At 36.5% G+C, this 16,445-nt stretch overlaps 1 protein-coding gene across 5 annotated transcripts in view; it reads right to left on the bottom strand.

The window, feature by feature from the left end:
• The window catches only part of LOC126765676 (paired box protein Pax-6), a 112,254-nt gene extending 95,809 nt beyond the window's left edge, over positions 1 to 16,445 (bottom strand). For 2 of the 5 annotated variants that reach the window (XM_050483368.1, XM_050483373.1), the window contains exons 1-2: positions 11,922 to 16,445; positions 9,405 to 11,834 (exon numbers count right to left, since the gene is read on the bottom strand). In XM_050483368.1, coding sequence (XP_050339325.1) covers positions 9,405 to 9,655 — 251 coding nt within the window. In that variant the 5' untranslated portion in view covers positions 9,656 to 11,834; positions 11,922 to 16,445. The remainder of the gene's footprint in view (positions 1 to 9,404; positions 11,835 to 11,921) is intronic. The other 3 variants (XM_050483371.1, XM_050483369.1, XM_050483370.1) reach the window with 3 other exon arrangements.

Below are 16,445 nucleotides of genomic sequence, written 5' to 3'. Positions count from 1 at the left end.
CTTCTCACAATCAGGGAGCAGTTTACCTATGTCGCCAGAGAATGTATTTGGACTCTTTGAGACACCATCTATGTGCTCGAAAAGAGCACGAAATGGAAGTTCGTTGAAATGTAGAAGACAAACGACCCACTGTAATACCCTACCTATTCTTTCTTCTAGTTTCCGAATGATTCCACCTTTCCAACCTGTGTTCGTGTTGGTGCCATCTGCACCGACAACTTCTAGATGTTCCAGATCAACTGAATTGTCTTGTAAATGTTGCCATATAGCTTGCGTCTCATCCTCAGCTGACCCGGAAGGAGAGGTGACGTGGCCAAAGTAATGACAACCAGGTTCCACTATAAGAGAAATATGTTCCTCTTTGCCAGTGTCGCGGTAGTATTTTTCACCTTCGCTGACTTGTGTAAGTGTATTGCCTTTGCGGCCGTCAAAATACCGCCCATATACAGAGTCAATACTTTCGGTGTTTTAGAGCTTAATTGCAACACTTTTTTTTTGCCCGACTAATCTTGCATTTGTCAGTGACAAAGCTAGCCTGATCCTCTGTTATCAAACCTGCTTTTTTTGCATCCAGAAAAGCAGATGAAACAATCAAGGTCGCTGCTCTATCACTTACTCCAAATCTTTGGGCAGCTAAAGCAGTGTGTTCTAATACTAGTGTGTTTTGTTTGGTTTTAGAGGATGGAAGAGAAAATTCATCATCAGCATCGTTTTTGGAAGAATCCATGTGCGACGCACCTACATTGTTGTCGTCTGTATGAGAGTCTGGGTGATCTGAATGGTCACGTGTTCTAGCTGATACTTTTCTGGTAAGTGTTGATATTGAATGACATTTTGAAAGCTTTTCTTTACGTTCATTTTTCTTTGTAATCTTTTTTGTTTCAGGTAGATCAACATTTCCAATGCGACCAATTCTTCTGGTTCCTTGGTCCAAGAGAAATGGTTGTTCATTGATAGGAACTTTCCTTTCCTTTGGACAAGTGTAAGAAGAAAAATAAATGCATTTGCAAGCAGCGATGTCAAATAATTTTCCGGCAGAAGAGACAAAGTCGTCTGTTTTAGAGCTCAAACCTATTGGGTTCCTTAAAAACATTTGTTTAAGAGTCAGAAATTTCTTATGGTATGTGTTGAGCATTTGTACAACTCTGGTGTGTGAAACTATTGGAATAGATGACTTTTTGAAAGTATTTTCAACCTATTTTTGCAACTATTTCTGTAACCTCTTTACTCCTAGGTTCATAGTTGTCGCCTCGGAGTCGCCCTATACGAAATCTTTCAAACTGATAACACAAAAGAACATCCTGGTAAGTAGGTAACTGGGACTCAGAGAGATTGTGCGAATATATGCCAAACACAGGACATTTCTGTCTAAATTTAAATTTAGATACAGACATTTTGAGTTCTGTGTTCTGTTGAGAGAATATAAGTGATAGCACTCGGCGAAATCAACGACAAGAGTGAAGGAATTCGATGAAAAAATATTTATGTGGAGAACAGTCCGAACGTGTCGTATGGCGCAGGGAAATGAATGTGAATGATAGAACTCGGCGAAATCACCGACAAGAGTGAAGGAACTCGATGAAAAAATATTTGTGTGGAGACCTATCCGAACGTGTCCTTTGGCGTAGGTGAATGAATGTGAATGATAGCACTCGGCGAAATCAACGTCAAGAAGTGTGGCCGCAAGCCGATTTTCACCTTGCGCTGTGGCGCACCGCATTTTCGCTCGTATCTCGGGAACGGTTCGTCCTACGGCCATGATCACGTATGCCATTTCGGTAGCAAATGACGTGACAAATAACTTTTGTTTTATACAAAAACAAAAAGTTGCATTGGAATCAGGAAGTACTAAGGCAACTTTTCCGCACTATTAGAAATCCCGAATCGAAAAAAGTCCGGAATCGACCCACCCTAGTGAGCACCATTTAACAATTGATCAGATGCACCGAATTGTTAATTTCGTTGAAAATACATTGGATAAAAAGCACGTTTGTACGGAAGCCTTCTTTTGCGTGTCTCAAGTTTTTGTCAAAGTTTGGATTCGATTCTGGTATTAAGAACTTTAAGTAATGCTCCTTGGTACGTGAGGCCTGCTGACCTGCATTGTGATCTAGGCGTGAATTCAGTGGTAAATGAAATCTACAAAATTGCAAAGTATCACGAACTGAGGCCATGCAAAATTATATGTTTAGCGCCTTATAACACTTAACCGTCATAACCGTTATATGGAGCTTTATTACTAAAATTCATCCATTTTTACATTTTTTGATAAAGTGCTAGAAGACTTTTCCTCAGCGAGTTTGTTTAATATAGTTTGAATGGTTGCAGAGATATTAAAGGGAGTAAAAATTTATTCTTGAAGTTAAACACCTTTTATATGTATATTTTAAACGGCAACAGCAGTTAAGTTCCGAACAAAAGAAGTTTTCTCACCAAAACAGAAGTGAAGACATTTGACTGTTATATAATTACAGACGTCACCTCTGGAACATTCTACATAAATTTTTGTGTTGATATAAACATCGCTACAACAACAAAAGCAAAAAAAAACCTTAACTACGATTGTACCGAAGGTAGAGTACCATTCACAAATAAAAAACATTCTTTGCAAGCACTTGATTCTGATGGTTTAGTTTATATGACAGCTGTGCTAGAGTGTTCCGATCTTTCCTCGAAAATTGCACTATTGCGTACTTACTCAATAGTCCATGTTAAATTTCATGAAAATAATTCTACAAATGAAAAAACTTTCCGTATAAGCACTTTATTCCGTTCTATGGTGGTCTGATGAGATGAGTAGCTTCTTAAGCCCGGGTCCCACTATCGGCGCAAGTAGCACAATTTGTACCGATTTTTATTGGTCTACATCGGCGCAAAATGCCTAAACAAAATTGAGTCAATTTCTAGCAGTCACATTATCGGCGCATATTGTGTCATTTTTTATCGGCGCATATCGGCGTTAAATATTCTGCTACGATAATCGGCGCAACGCGGTCACACTGTTGTGCTCAATCAGCTGTTTGCAGCACCAGTTTTTATTTATTTTAAAACATGGATTATTTGAAGAAGAAAAAAGTTGCAGTTGCTCTTCTTACTATTGCAACATTAAAGCTGAAAAAGAAACATCAAAAACGCAAAACAAATCCTAAACAACGTAGTATCTGGGTGAGAAATTGGCTGGAAAGAAGAAATACTAATGGTGCATATGAAACGACTTTACGTGAATTTCGAGAAGTTGATAATCAAAAGTTTCTTTTTAAAAATTACGTGCGAATGAACGAAAACAATTTTAATGAGTTACTGTAGCTAATTTCCCCACTTATTAAAAAAAGAGATACATGTTTTCGTGAAGCTATTCCAGCAAGTCATCGTTTGGTCTGCACTCTCCGCTTTTTGGCCACGGGCGATAGCTACAAAAGTCTTTCAGCTTTTTTCCGTATTGCCCCAAACACTATCTCAAAATTTGTTCCTGAAGTTTGTGATGCGATTTACAGTCAACTTCGAAATACTTACCTGAAGGTAGAAACACATACTTTACCAAATCCATATGTATATTTTTCATATTTCCTCTTATTTAGATACCTTCAACAAAAGAAGAATGGGCTGAAGTTGCTTCGAAATTCGATTTATTATGGAACTTTCCTAACTGCATAGGAGCAGTTGACGGCAAGCATGTGGTCATGATCGCACCAGCAAAATCAGGAAGTACGTTTTACAACTACAAAGGAACTCACAGCATAGTGCTTATGGCAGTTGTTGATGCCAGTTATAAATATTTGTATATTGACGTCGGCTGTAACGGGCGTATTTCAGATGGTGGTATTTTCAGTAAATGTTCTCTGCAACATGCCCTCGATACGGATTCTCTAAATTTACCACCTCCTCGTCATTTATTAGGTCGTGAAATGAATGTACCTTTTGTTTTAGTGGCAGACGATGCATTTAAAATGCAAAATTATTTGATGAAGCCGTATCCTGGTCGCATTTTATCTGGTAGCAAACGTATTTTTAACTATAGGTTATCAAGGGCTAGGAGAATAGTCGAGAACGCATTTGGAATCATGATGAAGCGCTTCGAAATCTTTTCACGACCAATAAAGCTGAATCCAAACAAAACAACGAGAGTGACGTTAGCATGTTGCGCATTACACAATTTTTAATGACAAAAAATATAAGTTATGCTACTGGATTGGTAGATAGCTGCACTGAGGATGGAAATATTATTGAAGGTGCACGCGTTAATATTTCCATACCTACCTTTGAAAGCGCCACAGAGGATATATCAATTTCCTACATAAGCAACGAAGCAAAAACTATCCGTGAAGAATTTGAAAACTATTTCATGTCACCAGACGGCGAATTGCCATGGCAGTATAAATTTATATAACAAAGCAGACACTTAACAGAATATATGCACCTTTCATAATCTTTAAATAAATTGTATTTATTTGTATTTATAAATCAACATATTATGATAAATTTTCTTCATCTTGTTGCAAGACAGCATTCATAGCTACTTGAATTAATTCCGCGTGAAGCTTATTTGCTGCTCTTTTATTTCTTTTTGATAGTTCACGCATTTGCAGTGCAAGATACATGCCCACTCCATGCCAGTGGTCTTTTTCTTTATTTAAAAATTGAATTGCGGTCTCCATTGCATCTGTTGTCACTGATTCATTAGTTGCAGAGGGTTTGGATTTTGTGTCACTTCGGGCAGCTGTTGGTGTTGGCGTTACATCTGCATCCACATCTAGTGTTGAGACGGACGAACTACTCTTGCAGCGGTCATGCAAACAGTAGAATTGCATAGCTGACCAAAACGGCCAATGTGGCAAAGCTTTACCGGCCGCTTGGCCTGATTTAGTTGTCATTTTTTTCTTTACATTTGAAAATGCCGTTTTTATATTCGCCCATTTTGCTTTGCATCCGTCAACTTCTTGGGTTGGAAATTTCTCCGCGATGTCATTCCGAGCTTTATCTCTTTTGGCGCGATCTTTATATTCTGGGCAGGAATATTCCCAAATACAATTGTACATTTCAATGGCCTGTATCAAATTCGTTGTGCTTTCATTTGTCCACGATGACACTATTTTGTGGTTTTTTTCGTCTTTTTGTTTTGCTGGGTGTGGAAGAAATGGTTTCGTCAATCACATTGTCCATAATACCTTCAAAGACTTCGTCATCTGAATTCATTTCTAAATATTATTAATTAATTACTTCATATAATAATGCATTTTAATTTTTTTGTATGCAACTTACCGCACCTATGTTTTATTTACATATGTTTGCAACCAGTAGAGATGTCGAAGATCGATTAATCAAAGACCTTCGACTCGATCTTTTTGTCTATTTTGTTTTTTCGATTGGAATCAATTCAAAAATCATGACGATTAATGTGGAATTTTTTCAACTTCAAAATTTAAAAATTATTGATAAAGATTTTTCAAATTAATACTTAAAAATTTGCTGAGAAATATTGAGACATTGGTGTTGATTGGAGAAATTGTTTCAACTTTCGAATTTAAAGAATTTAAAGAAAAAAATTTTTTCAAATTAATGCTTAAAAATTTGCTGAAAAAGAGAGATATTGGTGGTGATTGGCGTATTCGATCGGTGCTCAAGTGCCCGATAAAAATCTGCGCATTTTTCAATTTTTATTGCTCTTTATCAAACTATAGCGTTCACATTATCGGCGCAACTGGGTCGATTTTGGTTGTGCATTGTAGGCCCAATATCGGCCATGATTGTCGCATTTCATAATATTTAATGCGGTCACATTATCGGTACATGAAATACGCCGAAAATTGGTACCTTGCGCCGATAGTGGGACCCGGGCTTTAGGGAGAAAAGGAAGATCGACGTTTCCTTTTGGGTGTTACAAACTACCTGTCCAAGGTAGAACAAGGGTAATAATTGGCAAGGTATGACTTCCTACTGACTGAACTACTCAATTAATCTTTATATATTTTATAATAATAAAGCCATGTAAAAAAACGGCCCCAACGAAAACACAACAACAGTCTCGGACATGTTGTGATAGACAGAACACACGTTTCCAGTGTTTTAGATGTGCATACGCTCTGAGGACCTAACATCGACTCGGACCACTGGCTTATTGCAGGCAAGATACGCAATCGCCTCTTTGAAGCAGAAAACGCACGTCAACAAACACAAGGAAGGTTCGACGTCGAAAAGCTGCATCCACAACAGACAGCCGAAAGATTTTTTACTCGACTTGCACTCCTGTTCTCGCCTGAAACTCGGCATAAGAGAACTGTGGGACGTCAAGCTTCTTACGTACAGCTGCAAATGAAACCATTGGTTTTCGGAAAAGGTAAAATAACAGCGACACTTGAAGAGGGAAGCGAGACGCATTTGCAGACAAAAAAGGAGAGAGGGAGAAATGCGTTAGTATGAAGAGCTTGATAAGCTGGCCGACGGGGGTATTGCTCGAAAATTCTGCGAAAAAATGCGGCGGCTTACAGAAGGTTTCAAGACCGGAACATACTCTTGTAGAACCCCCAAAGGTGATCAAGTAACCGACTTAAATTATGGAGGGAACACTTCTAAAGCCTGCTGAATGGCAGTGAACGTACAATACCAGAAGATGGTGAACCACGAAGAAGTTCGAATAGCAATTACCTGTCTGAAGAACTATAAAGCGGCGGGGCCAATGAATTGCCGACCAAGCTATTCAAAAACGGCGGCGAAGAACTGATAAGGAGCATGCATCAGCTTCTCTGTGGAATATGGTCGGGCGAAAGCAAACCCAACGATTGCAATTTAAGTGCGCTCTGCCCAATCCAAAAAAAGGGAGACCCACAATCTGTGCAAACTACCGCGGGATTAGCCTTCTCAACATCGCATATAAGGTTCCATTGAGCGTATTGTGTGAAAGATTAAGGCCCACCGCCAAGAAATTGATTGGACCTTATCAGTGTGGCTTTAGATCTGGAAAATCAACAACTGACCAGATATCCACCATGCGCCAAATCATGGAAAAGACCAATGCATTTGACATCACGAAAATGAGCTGCTTTTATATCGCGATGTCTGAATGGTATCCCGGTCAAGATTGGAAAGGACCTCTCCGAGCCGTTCGATACCAACGAGGTTTCAGACAAGGCGACTCCTTTTCGACTTCTTCATTCTACTTTTGGAGAAAATAATTCGAGCTTCAGAACTAAATAACGGAGATACCATCTTCTATAAAAGTGCTCAGTTGCTGGCGTACGCCGATGGCATTGTTGTTATTGGCTTCAACAATCGCGCCGTTAGATTTGCCTTTTCCAGAATGGATAAGGAAGCAAAGAAATTGGGTATGGTAGTGAACGAGGGCAAGACGAAATATCTCCTGTCATCAAACAAACTGTCATCGCACTCGCGACTAGGCTCCCACGTTACTGTTTGCAGTCATAACTTTGAAGTCGTAGATAATTTCGTATACTACTGAGCAGGCAAAAGCAAACTAAAACCTAAGAATAAGAGATGCCCAACTCCCATTTCAAGTCAGGAAGTAAATCACCTCCTGAATTTTGACAGTTGAGTTGAGCTCAGGAGGGTTTGACGTTTTGTTGCCGCTGTTAAAAATCACTAAGAAAAATTGTTTTAATGAAAATTATAGAAAACGCGAAATAGAAATGTATGAGATGAAATCTTTTTTGATAATAGTTGTATTAATTTTTAAGGATAAGAACTTTTATTAATTGAGAGCTAATACGTTTAATTCACTTTATTAAATGTTGGAAGTTCGAAAATCAATTGTTTCAATTTAACACAAAATCACAAAAAAAGGATTTAAATAGTTTTTCTTCATGTTAAAAAATACCGTAAAATTATTAATTATGTTACAAAAACGCTAGTTTTGAGACGCTCCCACACTGGAATAAATATAGCGTCACTTTATCCCTGCTAAAACTTTGTTCACCATAATACTCTGTTAAGATCACGATAATATACATATCTTATGTTACCTAACATTATAGTTTAGATTTTTCGATTTTAGATGATCAAGCACCGAGTTATGTATGAGGGGGACTCAGTGGCGTAGCTACAACTTCGGGCGCCCGGGGCCAAGGATGTTCTGCCGCCCCCTTTATCTACCTACCTACAAGTTTCATGAGGTGGTTCGAACAAAAGTGAATTTTTACAAAATATATTCGATATTAAGTATATAGTTGTAGTATAGTTCCTAAATAGTAACTAGAAGCCACCCAAATTCTGAAGTTCCAAAATTCTCACAATACGGTTTTTGAGGAAATTGATAGTAAATTTACAAGACATCTTACTAAAAGCCATAGAAAAAACCCATTTCGCCCTATATCTTGTACACTTTTGACACAATTTGCAGGAATTTTTGTCCGAAGTGGAGTTTTTAAATACCATTTTTGAAAATTTGGAGAAATAAAAGTATTTGTTACATTCAAAGCTTAGGGTAACTGTGAGAGTGACACCTCGCGACGACAGAGTAAAAATAAAGATACTGTTTTTTTTGTCACTCCTACGTCGCAATATGTCGCTCTCACAGTTTGCCCTATGCTTCAACTGTTTCTATTACTATGTTCTATCACTATTTTTAAGAAAGATATAAGCCAAAAGATATAAGACAAATTCAAAGACTGAAGAGTATTCGAGTAAAAATTAATATTTTTCATTGTTTTTCTTTATCTTTTATAATAAATTTTGTAAAAAAAATTTGTTGAAGTATTTTTCTGAATATTAAAAAACAGCGAAGATCATTTTGCCGCGCCCAAGACGTTGCGCCCGGGGCGCAAACCGCAACGCCACTGGGGGAGACTGTAATTCGACTTTTTAACGAAACACTGCCGAGAAGTTACTGTCGGTGTCGTTTAAATAATTTTTTTTTTTGATAGTATGAAATTTTAACGGAATTTTCTTCAAAAGGCGTACTAAAGGCAGCAATGATTTTTAAAGAAAAATTTGAACTGTTTCATTAAAAAAGTTATAAAAAAAAGTCTTGTTTTACGCGAATAAACCCTATTTCCACAAAACGCTATATACATTTTTATGTATGTTTGTCTGAATATGAGGTACATACATGTGTGTCTACAACTATGTATACATATATTAAATCTCATAATTGACTACATTATGTTACGAAAAAATTGAAGTTATGCATTAAATTAACCAATTCTTTTCAATTATTCAAATCATTTTAATGGTCATTTATTTCTTAACTTATTAGATAATAACATATATTTTGTGAGTACCCAAAACTTCATAAACAAAATGGATGACTAATTTTATTTATAAATTAATTAATGTTTTTTGTTAATATACATACATATGTAGTATCTGTATCTGTGGGTTTTAACCTAGATATCTACACAAAAATATTCTATGTCATTGATTGTCAATGACAGTTTATTAGTTGGCCCACTTACCTGCCTAGAATTTTGCTAACGCATCCGTTGGACACTTGCAGTATGCGCGATATATCACAGGGACGCGCACCTGAATGCGCTAACTCGACGATCTTCTGGCGTGTTGAATCTGGCAGTGGTCGCCCGTTGACATAGACGCCACCAAGCTGATTGATGCCACTATGTCCTGCCGTTGAGCAGCCAAAAAGAGCGCTCTGGCTGACCGAAGATGCATGGCCATGCATGAGGTGTTCTGTAGTTAGCATCATCATCGGAAGTTTTTATTTTTATCTATATTTCGTGGGGTATGATTGTGAATAACAATGACAATGTCGTTAAGAACCATACAGTTGATATGAGTTTGCTTATTATTGTTGAAATTGTTAACACAGTTTTTGTAGCGAAGGGGGAATAAATGTACATAAATGTAGCTTTAATTTTTGATGTTTTTACGTATTTATGATTTATATTATATTTTCAAAACGTTTTATTTTGATGTATTATTTAATATATTAGTATAAAATATAATTTCAAAAAATTGTGTTCTACTTTTATTTTATTTGCTAAGTTTGCACTCCGCAAATGCGAATGCATATAATTTTTGCATATTCCCGTTACGAACTTTTTACACGTTACGTAAATATATTATAATTTTCTCAGCATTAATTGAATACGCGAATATTTAGAATCGAGTTCAATTGCTGTTATTTTAATGCGGCAATTTTAAAAAATAAGTATACACATTTTATTATTTTGTATTTATTATTACAAATACACTTACTGTTTAAGATTAATATATGGGAAATCCCGTAGCATATTTGTTGGAGCGCAACTAATTATTCTGTGAGAATTTCGATGGAAATATTTTATTTGGACGTTAATAATTTAACAAACATCCTATATGCATATAATTTAGATTATATAAATATATGTATGTATGTATATGTAACGGTGGGACATTTTACACAAAAATTCGCTTTTAGATAAACTGATTGATTTGATTTCTCATTGTGTCCAGCAGAATTTTAAAAATTACACTTTTACTTTATTTTGCACTTTAAATTTAACTACTTGTCACGTTTTTCTTCATTATGTTCTTTTTTCACTGGAAATTTTCATAATATTTGTATATACACATATATGTATGTATAGAATTCACTTATTTCCAAAGGTGATATTTTAGCGTTTTTAGATAATCAGATACATTATTTCATTGGCCTACAGACAGTCGAACACCTGTACACGAAACTATGATACGCGCGCATAGACACGGGTGAAGAAAAACATTAGCAAAAAATATAAGTTCGAGACTTTTTCACAGCTTAATGAATTTTAATTTTGGCTGTATGACTGGGTTCTGCTCAACTTCCCTTGACGATATTCGGTTTGCTTGGGCTGACGCGTTGCTGTCTCCCAGGCGATACAGCGCACTTAGCGAAGCGAAACGTTAATGAGCTCTCAAGCGAAAAAATACACCAACAAACCAACGAACCGAAGAACCAACAAATCAACAAACACGAACGACCATACACGACAAGATGACGATGTCGATGGCGATGGCGAAGTCGGAGCGCACGAACTATATATTGTGGTTGCACTCTACAGAGCATGTAAGTATGTATGTACATATGTACTTATATACATAAGTGCATAAAAGCATGGGCATGCATACACTTTGTTTCATTGCTATAAAAACACTATATTTCTGTGAAATATTGAAAAATATTATTCTACAGCTAATTAAAACTAAAGGTAATTCTAGCAATTCCATTAAAAAAAATTCTTAATAGGTAGTAAGCGGAATGCACTGAAAACGGTGTTTCGTTGCTATATAGACAACCCTTCCACCACAAAAAAGGAAAGAAACAATTTTTTCTAGTAATTTATAGTGTTTCCATTATAATTAATAAGTACGAATATTTAATATGGCATTGAGTTGGTGTAATGAGAAAGCATTTCCGGGGTCAATTAAGCCCATTTTTCAAAATAGCCGTTTTCAGCTTCGAAATCGTATTGAATTTACGGTAATCCTCTTAAACCTCTCTTGCCAGCCATTCCAAGATGTTCTCAATAGGACTTTCTTCAGGAGAACAAGCTGGCCATTCCAAAATATTGATATTTTTACATTGAAGCCACGTTATCGTTGACCTGCTCGTATGAATTTTTGTGTTGTCTTTTTGAAAAGAGAAATATTTTTGCGGATCTCTGTGTACTATATATAGGGTAACAGATTTGCTTCTAATACTTCCTGGTACTCGGAACTATTCATTCGGTAAGAAGGGAATGCCAATGGTACTGTCCCAGAATTTTAGAATGCGCCTATTACCATAAATGTGCCTCCGCCGAAACTGCGCTTTGAAAAATATTGCGGCTCTTTTCATAAATCTCTCTAGTATCCCAAAAAGCCCTTTGGACCACCAAGATTGAACTTTTACTCATCGAAAAAATCACCTAGGGTCAATAGTAAAGTTTTTTGTAAGCACATTGTTTACTTTGCCGCAATCGTATTATTAAAAATTTTATTTTTCTTAATCTTACCTGATGCCATTCTTTATTCATGTGATTTCAGACAAAACTGAGACGATAGACTTTGTGGTGTGGTTTCAAAAGAGGTGCTTTCTGCATTTGCTCACGTACAATGTTAAAAGTTCGTTTCACCGCACACCAAATTGTTGATACAGATGCAGAAATTTGGTTGTCTTTTTTCACTTTCCGCATTGGCGTCGTTTTATTTGATAATTGTCCACAAATTTCTCCAACCTGTCGAGTGTTAATAAGTATTTTCTTTGACCATAATTTTCTTTGTTATTCAGGTAATTACCACTATTACCGACCTTCCCAAATTCAGAGCAATAACTCGATTGGTCAAACCCTCACCATTCAAAGCCTTTCTCTTAATCGTTACGTACGCTTTTGCGCGGCATTCTCAGATTAGCTAACACAATTTAATAAAATTATTTTGTAACTCTAAATGGCACTGATCAGTATAAGAGTCTTTATAGCTATGAAACACCGTTTTCAGTGCATTCCGCTTACTACCTACAATAGTAGGAAAAGTACCGTTAGAAAAAAATTGTTTTTATAGAATTGTTAGAGTTACCATAGAGCTTTTTCACAGAAATGTAATATCTTTATAGCATTGAAACAAAGTGTATATATGGATGTATGTATTAAGAAATGTGCTCTTGTTTACTATTTGTGAACGCTTTTGAGCCCGGAGTCATCCAACAGACGACAGTAACGCGCTGCCAGAATCATCTTGTGGCCAAACCTGATGCTAAAATAAAAGCCGCATCAAACGAAGCGAAATGACTGAAGCTTCGGCTTCAGTGACTGCGCCGAAAACAACTGCCACGCAGCAAACTCAATCATACGTGTTGGCAAGATACAAATGCAAGTACATATAGTATATACTTGGTTGTACAAACTCAAATACAATATCCGTGAACAATTTGAAAATCTTTAATGCCAGTAACAATGCACAGTTAGTGCCCCTCACAACCACCTTTGCAAATGTGTACAAAGCTGCCAAATATTTTAATTTACATTGTACATTTATTGTAGCTTCTAATTTCGTATTTAAAATACTGTTATATGTATGCATTAATAACGCAGATGTCTCAGCTGACTATGTCAGCAACACTTTAAACATATTTAAATTGAAAACACATTAGTATTATCAGAATAGCATTATGCGCACATATAATTATAAAAGTTACGGGGTCCATAAAATTTTGATAATAACGGTAATAAAGTGAAACAGTCAGGACAGTCCTTATAACCGGATACCTATAACTGAACAAATTTAATGAATACATCGTTTTCAACAATATTTTCATACAAAATCAGTTCTTACAACCGGACCTGAGTACGTTCCGACCGGACACGGACACTATTTTGGTAATATTTTGTTCAAATTATCTTTGAAAACAGACAATATTTCATAAAATGTGTCAAGAAAAATGTGAACGATTTATAGTTTCCGATTTTTAAAATTCTTGTATTAAAATTCTTAAATTAATATCCGTCTGCTACGAGGTGGTTCAACGGAAACTAATGGGATAATAGTCATTCATTGACTTCTGCTTGGCATTTATTAGTTTAGTAGAAATATAGTTCTGTGCGTTTTTGTCCCATCCTTGTAGCCGGGCAAAAGTACGGTTACGACGAATTTCACTGTAATTAGTTATGGATATATTGAAGAAATAGAGCCGACTGTTTAAGTTTAGCTCTAAATTTATTACCAAATACACAAATTTCCTGTAGCCATTTTGAAGATACAGGACTTTAAAAAATGCAAAACCTGAAATATGCAATTTTGGGTGTGGTTTCCTTTTGAATTTGAAAGCGATCCAATAACACAATTTTTTTTCGAATCCTTGATTGTTCGGTTTTGAGCTCAAACGCATTCCCACAACATTTTACTTGAAACCTGGATTAGTGTAGCCTTTATCGTCCGTTTTTGAATTCAAACTCGAACTTGTTGTTAACAAAATTTTTGCTGAAACCTCGGTACATGAAATATTGGTTGCCACCAATGTGTATCTATAACCGAAGCTAAAGTTACGGGTTTATAAATTCATACGTTAAGGAACAAGTGTATTTTGAGTAATTTAGCCACATTTTGTGCACATAATGAAATACAGCAGACATCTTCTTTAACCGTGGACATTGGGTGGTTCCAATGTTTTTGATGTTTGTTAAAGATAATTTATTAACTGGAAAAGGTCCTGTCAGTGTCCGCTATTCTATTATTAATTATTTGTATAGTTCACAACATATGGCCGCATCCCCATTACTATCCTTTCTCGTTTATTTATTTTTTTTATTTTTCATAAAAATGTTACACGAATTTTAAAAATGTAAGTCGGTAAACTCCTTATACGAATTATACATATAATTGTACGTTTGTTTATGTGCGCAAATGTTGAGCCAACCAGAGGTCCAACGTAGTGAAACCTTCAAAAAGAAAGAAATATGAAAACCCACGAATGAGCTTGATGTCTGCAGGGTAAGTCGTTGCTGCCACTATAAAACACACAACGCTGATAACAGCTGCCATACTAACTGTAAACAATGCCGTATAAAAATGAATAAACCTCACGTATCCAACAGCCATATACACTTACACTCACAAGTATCACAACAAAATAGGAGAGCAAATGAAACAAGCATAACATAAAAAACATTTCGGTTGCAGCCCCAACAAAAATGTAAAGTTTGGTGGTATGATGTGAAAGAAAGAAAGATATGTCGAATTGTCGATGACGGTAAAGGTAAGGTATATGTGCGAGGAAGAGACTGAAATATACATATAAAACACAAAATGAAAAAACTGCATCAAATAAGCACGAATGAAACCGAAAACTCTCCGAATGGGAAAGAGAGCCAAAGTGTCGAGATAGCCAAAGTGTCGAGATAGCCGAGCACAAAATCAAACCTGTTAGGAGAAGACTATTGCCCGCAACCATTAGTGGACTGATGAGGGGACTCAGAAGTTTTTGACTAACGTGAGTGGTTGTAAACAGCATTAGGAGTTTATGTATTTGTATGAATGTCGGACAACGTGAATAACACTTTACCTGTGATCAAATATTACTAGGGTGCATATTTCTTCTTTTATAAAAGTTAAAAACTGTTTATTGATAATAAAATTAAATTGACAATTTTATTAAAAAACTAAACCGCATAAATATGTTCTAAAAACAAAACATACTACACGATTTCATACCATGATTCTAAGCATCATTTCAAAAATTTTCGTTGAAATTGTAAATTTGTTTGTGGAATATGCTTCTTCTTATTTAGTGGCATAGACACCGCTAAACGGCTATAATCGCGTAATAGCCGAGTTAACAACAGCGCGCCAGTCGTTTCTGCTTTTCGCTACGCGGCGTCAATTGGATATTCCAAGCGACGCCAGGTCCTTCTCCACTTGGTCCTTCCATCGGATAGGAGGTCTTCCTCTTCCATTGCTTCCCCCGGCGGGTACTGCATCGAATACTTTCAGAGCTGGAGTGTTTTCGTCCATTCGGACAACATGACCTAGCCAACGTAGACGCTGTCTCTTAATTCGCAGAACTATGTCAATGTCGCTGTATAACTCGTACAGCTCATCGAATGCGATATTTGCCGTGGCCAACGCGGAAAGGACCATAAATCTTTCGCAGAACTTTTCCCTCGAAAACTCGCAACGTCGACTCATCAGTTGTTGTCATCGTCCAAGCCTCTCTGCACCATATAACAGGACGGGAATTATGAGTGACTTATAGAGTTTGGTTTTTGTTCGTCGAGAGAGGACTTTACTTCTCAATTGCCTACTCAGTCCGAAGTAGCACCTGTTGGCAAGAGTTATCCTGCGTTGGATTTCCAGGCTGACATTGTTGGTGGTTTTTAAACTAGTTCCAAGATAGACGAAATTATCTACGACTTCAAAGTTATGACTGTCCACAGTGACGTGAGATCCAAGTCGCGAGTGCGACGACTATTTGTTTGAAGACATGAGGTATGTGGAAAATGCACTATGTACTAAAAAGAAAGCAGACCCAGAGCAAGAGCAAGGCCCAAGAGCTTTAGAGGCGAAGGAATTTTAAACCCTTATAATGGCCTAAAAAATGTCTAATTACATTGAATAACAATATGAAATATTTTAAATGTTGACGGACGTCTCAGGGACAAATAATACAATACCTAAGTTTATATGTTCTTTGAAATCTTCTACAAAGGCACATGACCTAATACGACATACTCATATCTCTATATATTGTAAATTTCCTTAAAGAAGAAAATTATAAACTAGAACGTTTTCAATTTTGTTGATCTGGAAGTTACCATGGACCTTAAGTTTAATTCTAGTCTTCTTGTTGATATTTGGAAGCCAAAGGTGTTCTTAGTTTTGTTAAACCCTGGGCTTATAGATATTCATATGTTGCTAAAACTCTTTTTACAACTCTGGCTTAGCCTATATTGGAATATGGTTCTGTGGTATGCCCAAATCCATTCTTACAAGCTATAGTATGTTCAACAAAAATTTTAACTTTTCGCCTTATGGCATTACCGAAG

The sequence above is a fragment of the Bactrocera neohumeralis genome, unplaced genomic scaffold (genome assembly GCF_024586455.1).
Source record: "Bactrocera neohumeralis isolate Rockhampton unplaced genomic scaffold, APGP_CSIRO_Bneo_wtdbg2-racon-allhic-juicebox.fasta_v2 cluster11, whole genome shotgun sequence".
NCBI lineage: Eukaryota > Metazoa > Arthropoda > Insecta > Diptera > Tephritidae > Bactrocera > Bactrocera neohumeralis.
The sequence above is the reverse complement of the archived record's forward strand: the minus strand, read 5'-3'. Positions and strand labels throughout refer to the sequence as shown.